This window comes from Drosophila miranda, chromosome XR, assembly GCF_003369915.1.
Source record: "Drosophila miranda strain MSH22 chromosome XR, D.miranda_PacBio2.1, whole genome shotgun sequence".
NCBI classification, from domain to species: domain Eukaryota; kingdom Metazoa; phylum Arthropoda; class Insecta; order Diptera; family Drosophilidae; genus Drosophila; species Drosophila miranda.
This window is the reverse complement of record NC_046674.1, coordinates 21,647,787-21,661,852: the sequence shown is the minus strand read 5'-3', so window position 1 is coordinate 21,661,852 and position 14,066 is coordinate 21,647,787. Positions and strand designations below refer to the sequence as shown.

Sequence of the window (14,066 nt, the reverse complement as noted above, 5' to 3'; positions counted from 1 at the left end):
AACACCAGCTCTAAGAGAGCTCGTAGCCCCAGTCGCAGTCCCAGTCATTCAGTTGTCATACAATGGGCAGGTTGCTTCTCATTTTAGGGGTTGTCTGTCTTAACGGCAACTGGCACTGCCACTGCCTCTGCGCCTGCGCCTGAGACTCGTGTGCATTGACCTGAAAACAGAGCGCGCCTTTTTTCGTTTCCTTTGCTGTCGATATAGGGGTATATCAGCGATAGAAAGGTCCACAGATGTTTAACTGTTGGGGGATACTTACTTGGACAAATAACAGGTACTATTGCTATCGTTTTCCGATCTGGTGTACTGTTTTGTGATTTCATATCTAGGATTCCCAAGAAGTTTTACTAGTGGAAAGGTTTCGAGCTGCCGATCTCTGACTTACCCCTCCCATCCCTCAGTATTGTATTCAAATTAAAGACAATTTTGGCTCAAGTGTATTGAATAATTTTGTTGTTGTTTTTGTTCTGGTTTTTTCTGGTTGAGACGAGACGATCTTTATTAATGCGAAGCTGCTTTATTTCGGTTTCGGTTGCTTTTTCCATTATTTCTTTTCAAATATTCTGTCGTTTATAACTATCATATCATATCGTTTTGCATTTGGTTTATGTATGTTTCCGGTGTATTTACAGGATGTTCGTTTTGTCGATGCAATGTTAATAAATTTGTAGATCTTATTATGCCTATGCTCAAGGTTTGTGCATTATAAAAAAAGTTGCTATTATTATTATTATTAATTTATGTTTGCATGTTGCCCGTTGCCTGTTGCATTGCATGGTTTCATTTCGGTTTCGGTTTTTTTGTAATTGATCTTTAAGAAATCTACTTGTATGTGAAATAAATTTGAGAACTTAAACTGCTCTAATGCTCTCTGCTCTTTGACAATTTCATCCTTTCATCCTTCCTTTGTTTTTGTTTTTGTTTTTGTTTGTTTTGTTTTGTATATTTTCTTTTATAACAAATTCTGCCTATAAATAGCAAATATATTATTCATAATGAAAATTATTTTATTCGATAAAATTATTAAACTAGTGTATTCGTTTATGTTATTTATATTTACAGTATTTTCTTAGCATTACAAATTATAAAGCTTTTCGATATTGAGAATTTAAAAAGTGGTTTTGAGTTTAATCTGCTATTCTGCTATTCTGTTATTCTGGACTTCTGCTGAAATCTAGATTATAATTTGCTTACACAACTATTTTATTTTTTATTTGAATTTTTTGCTAGTTTTATTAATGCATCTTGTTAGTGGTTAGTGGTAGATCTTCGCCATTTAGATGTATGTATGTTATGTATGGTATGTATTACGTTTATCGTTTTACTGGTCTTTGGTTTAGCTTCTACTTAGTTTTTGTTTGTTTTTATCAGCAGTTTAGCTTGTGAGGAGTTTCGAACAGAAGACAATCCCGAACTGAAATCTCTTAATGGGGCGCACATATACATATACATATCCATATAGAAGGATCTTATGGGGCACACTCGCTCTCTATTCATAATAACTCAAACAGTGTTTCGCTGGAAACCATCTAACCCTCTACATAAGTAATCAAAAAATTGTTCTAGTTCTTTTAAAGAAGGCACCTTTCCTTTCCTTTACTTTCCCCCAAAGCGGTGGCTACTGGTGTTCGGATTTGGTAGTCCAAAACGAATCGAATATACATACCTATTGTTTTTTTTAGGGATCTATCTCAATCGTATTGTATTTGTACATTTCTTACATTGGCCACACATTCAGCAATTTCCCATTTCCATCCTATTCCCACCCATTCCTATCGCATATCTGCCTCAATACTTTTTGCAACAAAAATTGTTCTCTTTTTGGACGCCATGAATTGGAATTTATTATTTATATACCTTCTATTTTTGTTCTGTTCTATTTGTGGCTCTTATAAGCAGCTAAGCATACAAAAAAGGCTCCGAATTCTTCAGCATTTTTCCTTTTCATTTGCATTTTCATATCAACGGGTTTTCCCATATTTCAGTTGCGTTCTCATTTGTTCAGATTACGTTTTTGGTTTTTATAAATTGCAAAAAGATTGTCCTTGTCTTTGGGTTCTTCTTCTTCCTTTAATTTTAGCTTAGTTTCTTTATGTTTGGTTTTTTCTTTTTTTATAAATGAGAGAAAATTGCGCAGAACTTGCAAAACGATGCAAAGAAAAGTTTCCAAAAAATCTACAAATCCCTAAAGTTATAAATTTATATATTTGCAAAAAGCATTTGGTGTATACGCATGTTGTTGTGTTATCTATAAGTAACATTGTTTAAACAATTGGTAACGGTGGCCCTCATTAACCTGCTCTCAATTAATTTCAATAAAATTTCGTATGCAAAGGTTTTCTTTTGTTTAGTTTTTAGTTTTTTAGTTTTTCGTTTGCTTTTTGTGTTTGTTTATCACAAGGTTTAAATTTGGTTTAGGTTCAAGTTTTAAGTTGTGCTTTTTAAGGTTTTTTTTTGTTTTTTTTTTTTGTTTGTTTCATACATTTTTTTTTTTAGTTCTTATTAGTTCTACAAAGACTTGCAGGGCATTGGTGTTTGTTTTGGTTTGACATACATTTTATCTAAAATACTTGGGTGTTTATTTTGTGAGTGATAGTTGGGTTGGCATATGCTTCATAGCTACTTATGGGAGCTTTATAGATTTTTGTCTTCTTTGTCTTACATTTGATGTAAATATTTCTGTGTCTGTATGTGTGTGTGTGTGTATTTATGTGTTGCTTTGTTAAAGGTTTTCTTCTATTAGCTTTGATATGTATTTTAATAAAATTGTTTAGGCAATTCCTGTCGCTACTGAAAAATCGAATGCTTCGAATGATGCGAAAAATAATTCGAATCGAATCTACTCGACTCGAAACTCTGGCAAATTACAAAAAAATTGTGTGTGGCCTACCCTAGGGTGTTTCGATGGCTTACATATTGTATGTGGGTTCCGATCCCTTTTAAAGCATACTTTTGTGGGCTCTGTGGAAATGGTATGTGTGTATGTATGTATGTATGTACTTTCGTATTTCACCTACAATTTAGTTAGTTAGGAAAGCATTTTCTGTGGTCTACTTAGCGGCGGTATTCTTTTCTATAAATTTCATATGAGAGTAAAAGAGTTCTCGGGTTCATAGATCGAACATTTATTCAAAAAATAATCAAAATAAAAACAATTATAGTAATAACATAATATAACGAAGAATCTCTGTGATGATTAACAATTTGGGGGTTTCCTTTTTTGGGGGGGTTGCCCTTTGACAGATGCGGAAGCATTTCAACAAATCAAAATTTAATTTTCCCTTGATAATAAATATCTGACTAGAATTGTAAATATATGTATGCATGTATGACTATATGTATGTATGTATGTATGTAGGTATATAAATATGTATGTATGTAGGTCTGTACGTTTTGGACTACTCGAGTAGGTAAAGCCTTAAAGCTGTTTTTTTGGTTTGTATTTCCGTGTTAAGTTTCATAATTTCAAAGTTTTTTATTTAGGCTAGGTCTTTTATCCTTTTCGGTTTTTTCTTCTTCTTGTTTTTTGGTTTTTTCAGCATGAGTTTCTTTGCTTAATAAATTGTTTAAATATTTATTTTACAATTTCTAGACAGTGTTCTTGGTTTGTTTCAATTTGAACTAATGCATTTTCGAGCATATGCAAAAATTTGCCATTTAATTTAAAGTTTTGTTTACTTGTTTTGTTGTGTTTTTTATTTACTTTTTGTTTCTACTATTTAGAAAAAAAAACAGGCAGTCGAAATTGTTTCTTTCGTATGTTTTGCTCATTTGCTTTGCGTAAATGTAACTCTCTTTCGTTTATTATATATTTAATTTAATTATCAACAACTTATTCATTCAACTTTGTTTCCCTTTTTTTCTTTCTTTTCTTTTTCCCATTCATTTTCGCTTTCGTTTTTCCCCCACTAACAACTCAGTTTAAACTAATTCTCCTCATTTTGACGTATTTATCACTTGGTTTTGTCATGTGTTGCTGTTGCTGTTGCTCTGTTGCTTTGTTGCCATTTAAAGAATAATTAATTGGTAATTAGATGTACTTTGTGTTTCACTTTTTGTTATACATATTAAAATTAAATGACTTTGCAAGGCCCTAGAACTTAGTAAACGATTACTCCTGAACTCCCAAACGTACTCGTGGCACGAACGAATAACGATTACGTCTCCGGACCTATGTATTCCCGTAGCTCTGCAATTTAGCGTGTCGTGTTCCAGCATATCTATGTATGTACTCGTACTCGTACTTTTTAGTGTATGCTGTATGCATTATCATTAGGCAGCTTATTTTGCTTTGCTTAATTTTACGAGAATCCTTTGTAGTGTACAAAGAAGAATACCAGAAAAATGGCATAAGCAGTTGGAAATGTAATTCTAGCGATGACATCGATTGTCTTGGCCACTCGTATCGGATGCGGTGGCTCCTTTTTGCGCACCTGGACGAAGCATGTCTGCAAAACGGAAAAAATGAAACAGGTTTATTATCCCTCTATGGGGGGGTGGACCATCTCTCACCTCTGTGGCACATCCATTGTTTGCAGAATGGGTGCACGGACTGTTGCTGCCGCCGCAGGTGGTGCAGGCCACAATCTCATTCGGAGCGCCAGCATCGCGCCTCTTCTCGCCCTGATAAACGGCGGTAAATTTAAAAAACTTATTCGTTAATTTTGATTGACCCATGTGGAGTGTGTGTGATCGATCGATTGATTGATTGATTGGCAAACGAGTTTACATGACAAGTTTACAGTTTAAATTACAATAAAATTACAAAAAGGAGTTATTTACACACACACACACACACGCACATCAATACACATACGAAAAACAAACGGAAAATTTGTTGGAAAATTGGTTGAAATGTTGCAGTTGCAGGTTACAGGGTTACAGGGTTTTATTGGCGGTTGTTTGCATTTCGTTTTGCAAAAACCCAGCAAAAAGCATATATAGTTATATTTATTTATTATACGTATAAAGTATATGAAAAAAGGTAGAAAAGAATATTTTTCTTTATTAAAGTTCGTTAAAATATGTGGCACAAAAGTTTAATTCGAAATTTAACAAAAAAAAAGTTCTACAAAAAAATTGATTACAAAAGCGCTTGAGAGACATAGAGCAACTCTTTTTTTTTGTTATTTTTTAACTACGAAATTAATTTGGAAAAAATATTCATAAGCCGTCTTTCGGTCAATACTTACGGGCTGTTGTTGTTTTGTTTTGTTTTTTTTTTATTAATATTTGCGTTCGATTTTTGTGTCAGTGGCAGCATTTGAAAAAGCAAAAAAGAGCAGATTCGCTTTTAGTTTATTGAACTGGACCCCACGCAGACATTTGATTAAATTTATTGAATTTATATAGGTTTATTTTTGAAAACAATTCTAATAGTTTCTTTTTTCTGAACGCAAAATTGTTGAATCTTTTGTTATTTGTTGAAGCTTTAGCAATTTTTGTATAGAATTTCGTATTTCGATTGACATGAGAATGGCATGAGAATTTTGCTGTGTTTTTCTTTTATTTTTTGTTAGTTTCAAGTAGGATGAAATTATAATTGGATCAAATGAGATGAGAATCGAAATTTCAGTCAAAAAAATACTTTAATTATGATTGTGGGAGTAGTTTCTGTATTAAATGGTTAATTGTGTTAACTGATTGTTCTGTGTGATGCGGAATGTTTTTTCTTGGGAAATGATTGGTTATGGAGTACATACAAGGTTTAAGGTTTAAGGTTAAAGGCTATTGCTCGATAGTTCTTTGTGCTTTCTTTCTATTGTGTGGGTGTGGGTGAGGGTTAAAGCGTGCTTAACATCTAAGAGGGGGTGGGGATAGATACCAAGCTAATGTGTTCTGTTCGAGTGAGTAACACAACAAAGCCTTTAGCTCTTGGTAGGAGCTTACTATATACAGCACATCGAAGCAAGGATAACATGAATATTATTTAAATAGTATTTAAACCTTATCTTACAGTGGAGTGGAGTTTATGCCGACCTTCCATGAATGTTTTTACATTCAACAAAAAAACAACAAAAATATACCCAAACAAATTATTTACACAAAAATATTTGAATGTTATTTCAATTTCATATAAGTATTCCATGTTGCCGTGTTTTTTTCCGTTTCTGGTTGGTGAAAAGTTTTTGGGAAATTTGCAAATTGCATAAAAACGTCTTATTATTGCACAGGCACAGTGTTTGCGAGAGTTGTGCGCATAATTAACATCAAAAAATCGTGGACATTATAAATAGTCCTTTCGGTCGTAGGTTGCAGGACGAGAAATTAACTGCGTCCGCTTGAAAGTGCGAGTATGCTGCAATTTATTGCACCTAAGAGGAGCACGTCCCGAGTTGCATTTGAGACACACCAACGAGAGAATGAGAATGGGCGGGATTTGGCCCAGAGGCCGAGGGAGGGAGACAGAGAGATTGTGATGGAGATTGGTGTGGACCTGGGGTCTTTGTTTGCCGGCTACTGACTACTGGCTACGCCATTTGCCGAGTGCACAGTGGGGAGGGCGAGGTCCGTTGGGAGTCAGGAAGCTGTTACTTAGGTAAGATGTATTATGCGGGTGTGTTTAAGCAGCCGGGCAGCCGGGCAGCCGGATAGAGTGGCTGACCCAAATACAACACGGTACCTGTGCCAGAAGTTACTTCTCTTCTCAGATTCTCAGACTACAAAAAAAAAGAATGCATTGCATTTCCCGTAACAAATCGTGGAAATGGAATCTTTCGAGAGAGCGGATCTAGCCCAAATATAATTGGGTTTCAGAAGTAATACTTACATATGTATTATATGTATGTAAGTGGTCCCTCAGCTGCTTTCTGGCGAAAACCAAAAAAGCTTATTCTGAAAATTCGGAACTCTTGAAAAATGTATGCCTCGAAGAGGCGGCGTACTCTGGGCATTTACATACTCGTACTCGTACTCCCCTCAGAATTTTATAGAGAACTTTTGCAGCATTTTCATACGAATCCCAAGAGGGAGAATGGGGGAAATGCGAAGTGCGGGATGCTCGAAACTTTTCTGTTTAAAATCCTTGTGCATCCTTTCCAAGAATTTTTCGACAATTATGATGCATGCAGAAGCACGCCCCTGCCCCCATCTCGTTCTGCCCCACAATCTTGGCGTCCATTTGTTTGTGTTTCATTTTCGTGTCGTTGGTTTTCCGTTGCTCTCGGGCTCATTACGGTATTTTCCACTCTGGCTCTCTCATGAATAATTATGTTGTCCTGTTGCGGCCCCAGTCATCCCGTCATCCCGACATCCCGACATCCCGGGCTGCGGCTCTGCCAGTGTCCTGCTCGCTGCTGTAGGGTCCACCTGGCCAGGCGCCAATTTAAACGCGTGCCCCATTTTTAATTTACATGTTAATGGTGGAAAACATTTTCCCAGCCACCTTGTTGTTGATTGTCCCTCTGCTGCTCCCGCGGTCCCTGTGGCTCCTGCACCTGTTCCGGCTCCTGCTCCGGCACCTTCTATTGGGTGGTGTTCCGTTGCCGCTTCTGCTGCTGTCGGAAGTCGTCGTCAGCGTGCCAGAATTTTCCCCATAAAATACGAATAAGTAGTTTTGCTGGAAAACGGTCTCTCTCTCGCTCTCTCTGTCTCTCACAGCATGGCCACTTGAGTCGGTTTTATTTGCTTTACGTTATATAGGGGCTCCGGCTCTGGCTCTGGCTCTGTTCTGCATTCTTATCAAGATGATGATGATGGGTGGGCTGGGACTGACGCTGGCGCTCGCCCACTGTTTGCCCCCGGCCGGCCGCCTCTTGTGATTGGTTTGATTTGGCTGAACTCTCTCCAGCGGAAGTTTAATGATTTATGCGATTGCAATTGTTGGCGGAGGGGAATCTTGATAGGAGATGATTTGTGTGAGGATAGCCGATTGAGGAATATCTTCAGAATAAATTGAGGCATTCTCCAGCATACATTTAAGGTGTTAAATGACATTCTATTCGATTTCCTAATTGCTCGAGCCACTGTTTCCCATCTCCTCTCATGTCTAATGCAGTTAGACATCAGTTGCTTTCGCTTAAATTTTACGGAAAAACTTTGAGTCGGCATTTGGGTGTGTGTTTTGGGGTTCTTTGAGTGCATTTGTGTGTATTGTGGCAAAATGGCAATCAAAATAACCGCAGGCAATCGAATTCAAAGAGGGTGGGGGCTGCACAATGGAGCCAGGGAGCCAGGGATCCAGGGAGCCAGGCAGCGATAACTTTCTGCTGACTTTTTCTTTGGTCTTTTGTTGTTAGTTCTTTTCGCTTTTTACACTGTTATGGTTAGTTATTTGTTGGTTGTACAACGACAAGAACGACGGGCACAAACGGGTTACGTTTTGGGGTTTTTCTGGTTAGTCTCGGGTGGGTGCAGAGTTTTCCGCTCTCCGTCAGAGCTCTCCGTTCTCATGTACTCACAGTTTCCATCATGCCACCGCATTCGCCATAAACCGAGGCTGGGGAATTGGAGCGGGATGGCTTCTTGCGTGGTGGCTTCTGCGGCAACTGCAACATTTCCATATCCTGTTCCTGCCCCTGCTGCTGCTGCTCCGCCTCAGTCTCCGCCTCGATGCGCACCACCAGAGCCGGGGTGCTGGTGGCCACCGACCGACGCAGCGAGGATGTGGTGCTCTCCTGCTCCTCCTTCTGATCCTCCTGCTGCTCATCCTTGAACTTGACCTTAGTAGAGCTAGCTGTGCCACTGGCTCCACCAGGCTCCTCATAGATATGCTCGATGGTCACTCCACCCCCACCAGTGGCGGCCGTTGGCGATGTGGATGTGGATGGACTCCTAGCCGCCTTCCGCTTGATGGATCGAGCGCGTATGTTTTGCACTGCCGCCCCAATGATGCCGCCATGCGCCTCCTGCCAGCGCATGCCGCCGCCGAAGAACTCCTCCACAGCCTCCACAGTGCGCGGCGTGCCGGGCGTGGCCGCCGACGAGGAGCCGGCAGCCGGGGTGCCCGCCATCGACATGCCCGGTGTGGCTGCGGCGCTGGCCTTTTCGGAGGACAAAGCAGCATGAAATTCTCGATCGATTATATCCTATATTGGGGCAGGCAGGCGGGTTGTGGTTCAGTGGGACGGTTGGTGTTGGGGTTGGTATAAAGTGAGAGTATTGTATTCTTTATTGTGGATGTTTTGTGGTTTATCGAGAAGATATGGTTCGGAGAGAGAGATCTTAGTCGGAGAAAATTGAAGGCCACACAGCGGCGTTTGAGTTAATCGCACGATTCAAGGCAGTATTTTGGGGTTTTTTTAAGGATATTTCGGTATTCGGTTAGTAAAATCGTATCCAATTCTTGTAATGCAGTCCCATAGACAGACACTTGTCCCACGCACACTACATTTTGTTGCTCAAACTGATATTCGTGCAAAAAGTGGTTGATACAGATGCCATGTGTACATATGGGTATGTATTTTAGTATGTATATTTAGAGAACACAACAGAATACAGAGAATGCACCACACAAATGCTGTAGCAAAATGCACTAAAAACTATAAGCCTAAACAAAAAGCTTTCAAGCATTCGTACATATACATACACGGAACAGAACACAGACAACACATAAAAAAAATTTGCACTTCAGCTACAATTTGGTAATAGCATAAATAATATTGGCCAACACTTCCGGCAATGGCACTGGCACTGGCACTGGCACGGGCACTGGCACTGGCACTTGCAGTACTCGTAGTAGTACGTATTTTTTTTTTTTTTTTTTTGGAGCAAGGCAAGGGCGTGTCATAAAATGAATAAAAAGGGAACTTAATTTAAATTTATTATTTGATTTCTTTTTGTGGCAAAGTTCATGTACTAAAATTAAAAATGAAATCAAGGGCGAATAACAAAATTGATTCATAGCCGAATATATATAGTATATATTTCTGTTTAGTATATTTTTTCGCAAAATACTTGTTGTTTTTTTTTTCTTTTTTCTGTCAGAGTTTGCTCTCGTAACATTTTTCCCAATTGTAAGTGACCTTAAAGTGTGTTTTTAACATATAGAATAGATCTTTATATGGAGTTTAATATGTTAAATGTTGCTGTTGCTGTTGTTGTTGTTGTTACTGCTGTTGTTGTTGGTTGGTTGATTGGTTGTTTGGTTGGTTCTTATGGCTGTCATTTGTGTGTGTGTCTGGATATTCTTCAATAATAATAATCATACGAAGCATATCGGTATGCATTGACTTTGCTGTCGGGTGTTTAAGTACTTTAAGTACATTACGATTCGGTTATGGTTAAATGAAATCAAGATCTATATATGTAGGTATAGGTAAATAAACACTGGAAATAATTAATGTATTAAGTATGAAATTATATACATTGAAAGCGAGTGCGAGTCTACTAGTAAATTATTTAAGTTTTAATCATAGTTATTGTTAATTTTATTTGGTCTCCCATTTGGCTTCCCAAATCAAATAATGAACCAAAACAATGTTTCTTTCTGGAAACTAAAAAACCAAAAACCAAAATCCCAAAACCAAAATCAAAGTCGAAATTGAAACAAAACTTTCTCAATGCATTTTCATCAAAGCGAAATTCGCATGCCATTTGTTTTTCATAAGTTTTTCTTGGGTTTACTTTTCGCCGACTGGAGAGGAAAAGTACAGGACTTGGGGGCTGGAGTTTTACAGGGTATTCGGTATTCGGTTGTGTGTGTTGTGTGTTTCTGTTGTTGCTGTTTGCTGCTTTGATTTGATTGTTAGTTTTTAAGGGGGTTTTTGTTCAGTTTTTGTTTGGTTCTTGTTTGGTTTGGTTTCTTAGAGGGATCGGATCTGGGGGGCGGAGGAGTGGGCGGAGTGGGTGCATGAGTTGTGGTTGATAGCTTACCAAAGGACTTGCAAGAATTACTCCGATCCTGCTTAGTACTGCTGGAAGACGCTGCAAAAATGTACACAAAATAATGTTCATACTCAAAACACACTTTAAGTTTGGTTTGATTGTCATTTTTTTGTTTGGGTTTTAGTTTTCTTTTCTTTTCTTATCTTTTCGGTTTTTTTCTTTCTTTTTTTCTGAACTGTTCATTTCACACTTAACGGCTATTTTGAGAAGAAATTAAATTTTCTGGTGGTTTTAGCATCGAATATTCGCATATCACAAAAATTGGGAACAATGTTTTCGTTTTGGCTTACGTCTTTCGGTTCTCTTTTTTTGTTGAGAGAGGATTTTTTATTTATAAATTTTTGTTTATGAATGAATTATGGGTTTTAAATTGGAACTGCTTGAGTGGCATATAACTAGAACGATGGTTGCTCTGATTGTTCCGATAACGGTAAATCGTTTTTGAATTTCAATATCTCTTGGGAATAGGCCACATTTCCATAACAAAACTCCAATTGGGTGTCGAAAACTTTTGAAACACATCAAACGAAAATAAAATGCTTAACGTGCATTAGTAAATGTTTTATTCTTAGATTGAAAAAGTGCCTACACAAAAACAAAATGCATATTTTATATAATTCACTTTTTAGTGGAAACCTTTTCTTTTGTTGTTTCCGTTGGTTGTTGTTGTTATTGTTGTTGTTGGTGGGTGTTAAATAAAGAATAAATATACATAAATGAACATACATACATACATACCTACCTACTGGCATGTAAAACGCTTCAATTAATTTCTAATTATTATTCATATTCATATTATCTTTTGATTTAGTTTAAATATTTGCAAAACTAATTGGAGATGAATAAAACGCATTGTTGGTCGCACGAAACAATTGTATTATACAACATTTATAAAGAAAGATACAAAAGAAATGATCAAAACAGAACCGAACCGAACCGAAAACTAATGGGTTTCAAAATAAATGCAAGAGAAACGTTGAACACGTCAATGGGGTTTTGTCGGACCTCGAACTGAAGTTGGCCAGTTCCTTGTTGGGTTAATAAAAATGCAAAAAAATAATAAAACCGATCATCAGCACAATAAATACACATACATTGACAGTTCCCTTCAAAAAGGACACAAGGAAAAAAACAAAAATCAATCAAATCTGTGTGTGTGAACCGAAAAATCAAATCGCAAGATTCATTTCAAGTCGCTGCTGGGCTTAACTGATTTTTCTGGGTTTTTTGGTTTTTATATGGATTTTTTTAAAATATTATGACACACAAATTTACGTTTATTATAGTTGAAAAAAAAGTTCATATACAAAATGCTAAATTGGGATAGTCGGGATATGAACACAAAGTGAGTTATTATAGCGAGCATTTTGTTGTTGTTGTTGTTATTGTAGTTGTTGGTTGGTTGGGGGGATATCAATGCTGGTATGGGTTATAGATAGAGTAGTTCTAGTAACTAAAAACCATATATACTTAATCGAAATCAGAAGGGACAAGTACAGTACAGAGAAAAGGGAACGTAAGATAGACATTGATGGAAAAAATAGACAGACAGAGATACAGAGATAGAGAGATACAGAGATAGAGAGAAAGGGAGGTGGGACTCAACACAATGTGACAGTAATCGAATTGATATTGACTGAAGTTTCATATATATACATGTATATGTATATATGTATATTTGGTTGTTGCTGGTACGAGTATGACTTTTGGGATCAGGTGTTTCTTGCTTCTTAAACAAAGAGAGAACAAATAACTGGTTTAACTTATACAAATGTTTGTTTTTTGTTGTTGTTGTTGTTGCTTTTGTTGTTGGGGTGTTTATTGTGTGTTCTGCTTGTTGTTGGTAGCTTGTTTTTTATGTTGGTTTGTTTCGATGTTATTTTTGTTGTTGTTTGTTTTTATATTGTTGGCTTTTTGTACGCTACGCTCATGTAAAATTCATATTTAATTGCTTTCAAAATGCATACGAAATTAGCTCTTTTTTTTGTTTTTTTTTTTTTCGGGGTCGGAGCTTTCCATAGCGCCATTAAAGGAGGGGAAGACTGGTACTGGTACTGGTACTGGTTGTGTGAATAAAATTAAATTATTATTTAATTTACCTGTGTTACGGGATTCTCGCCCGGCCGATAGACGACGTTGTGCAGCGGCCGCTTGCGGCCCACATAATTGACGCACACGAACTCCAGCAAGGAGGCGTAGATGAAGCACATGCAGACCCCGTCCCAGACGTTCATCGCCGTTAGATTGGAGACGACCGGCAGAGTGCTCCGGAAACCGTTGGAGGTAGTGAAGAAATTCAACATGGTTGTCACGCCTGCCATCATCATCGTCATCATCATCATCATCATCATCGTTGGAGATTTTCGAGATTGTATGTAGATTGTAGAGAAAGTTGCATTAGCCATTTGACACGTAATTGGGAAAAGCATTGCATACTTAGGGGCGGAGAAATGTGTGGCATGGACTGGGACATGGGCAGGGACACGGACAGGGACAGGGACAGGGACAGGGGCAGGTTAGTTTGTTCTTTGGCATTTAGTTGGGCTTTGTAATTAGTTTACTGGCGTATGTACAAAGGTTTATAATTTGAGTTTAATGGTCCAGGACTCAGGCAGGACAGGAGGAGCTCTAAGCAATTTTATTATGTGGTTTTAATTGTTCGGAATATTGTGCAAAAGCTATAGAAAGTAAACAATACTACAAATTCGATGAAGGGGAAATATTGAAAATATAATTACGACTATTATTTCATTTCGAGTGGAATGCATTTCGTACTTTTGCATTTTAAAATAAATTTTCAATTATTTTAATTGGTTTTATATTGTATGTATATTGTCTTTGTTTTTGTTAGATTTAAAGTGCTATTAAAGTATTGGATATTAGTGTATAATTATTATTTTGTAAGATTTTCGGTTGAGCGTTTTCCAGAGCAGTTTTTGTTTGAACAGGCTTTCGATCATCAATTTCTGTTAAGTTATATCTTTTTATTTCGATTCAAATATTTTCATTTTAACCATTAATTATCTTCTTTGGAATAGTGTTCTACCTTTGTTTCATTAATCAAAGGGTTTTGTTCAGGGTTCCTTTGTTTTGTTGCATCGCCGTAATGCAATTAATCAGAGCAGGGTAAAGCCTTTCATTTATTGTTAATTATTCTGCTCATTCTCCTCGCCCAACACAAAAATGCAATTCACAGATGGAGCCCTGGAACATGGGACACAATCAATCTTAATTGCCTA

At 37.4% G+C, this 14,066-nt stretch overlaps 1 protein-coding gene across 19 annotated transcripts in view; it reads right to left on the bottom strand.

Moving 5' to 3' along the window:
- Positions 1 to 439: 439 nt before the first annotated feature.
- The window catches only part of LOC108153334, a 50,234-nt gene continuing 36,607 nt past the window's right edge, over positions 440 to 14,066 (bottom strand). For 10 of the 19 annotated variants that reach the window (XM_033386997.1, XM_033386991.1, XM_033386990.1 and 7 more), the window contains 6 exons: positions 12,927 to 13,141; positions 10,816 to 10,866; positions 8,403 to 9,029; positions 5,196 to 5,198; positions 4,516 to 4,626; positions 440 to 4,451 (listed from right to left, as the gene is read on the bottom strand). In XM_033386997.1, coding sequence (XP_033242888.1) covers positions 4,305 to 4,451; positions 4,516 to 4,626; positions 5,196 to 5,198; positions 8,403 to 9,029; positions 10,816 to 10,866; positions 12,927 to 13,141 — 1,154 coding nt within the window. In that variant the 3' untranslated portion in view covers positions 440 to 4,304. The remainder of the gene's footprint in view (positions 4,452 to 4,515; positions 4,627 to 5,195; positions 5,199 to 8,402; positions 9,030 to 10,815; positions 10,867 to 12,926; positions 13,142 to 14,066) is intronic. The other 9 variants (XM_033387001.1, XM_033387004.1, XM_033387005.1 and 6 more) reach the window with 6 other exon arrangements.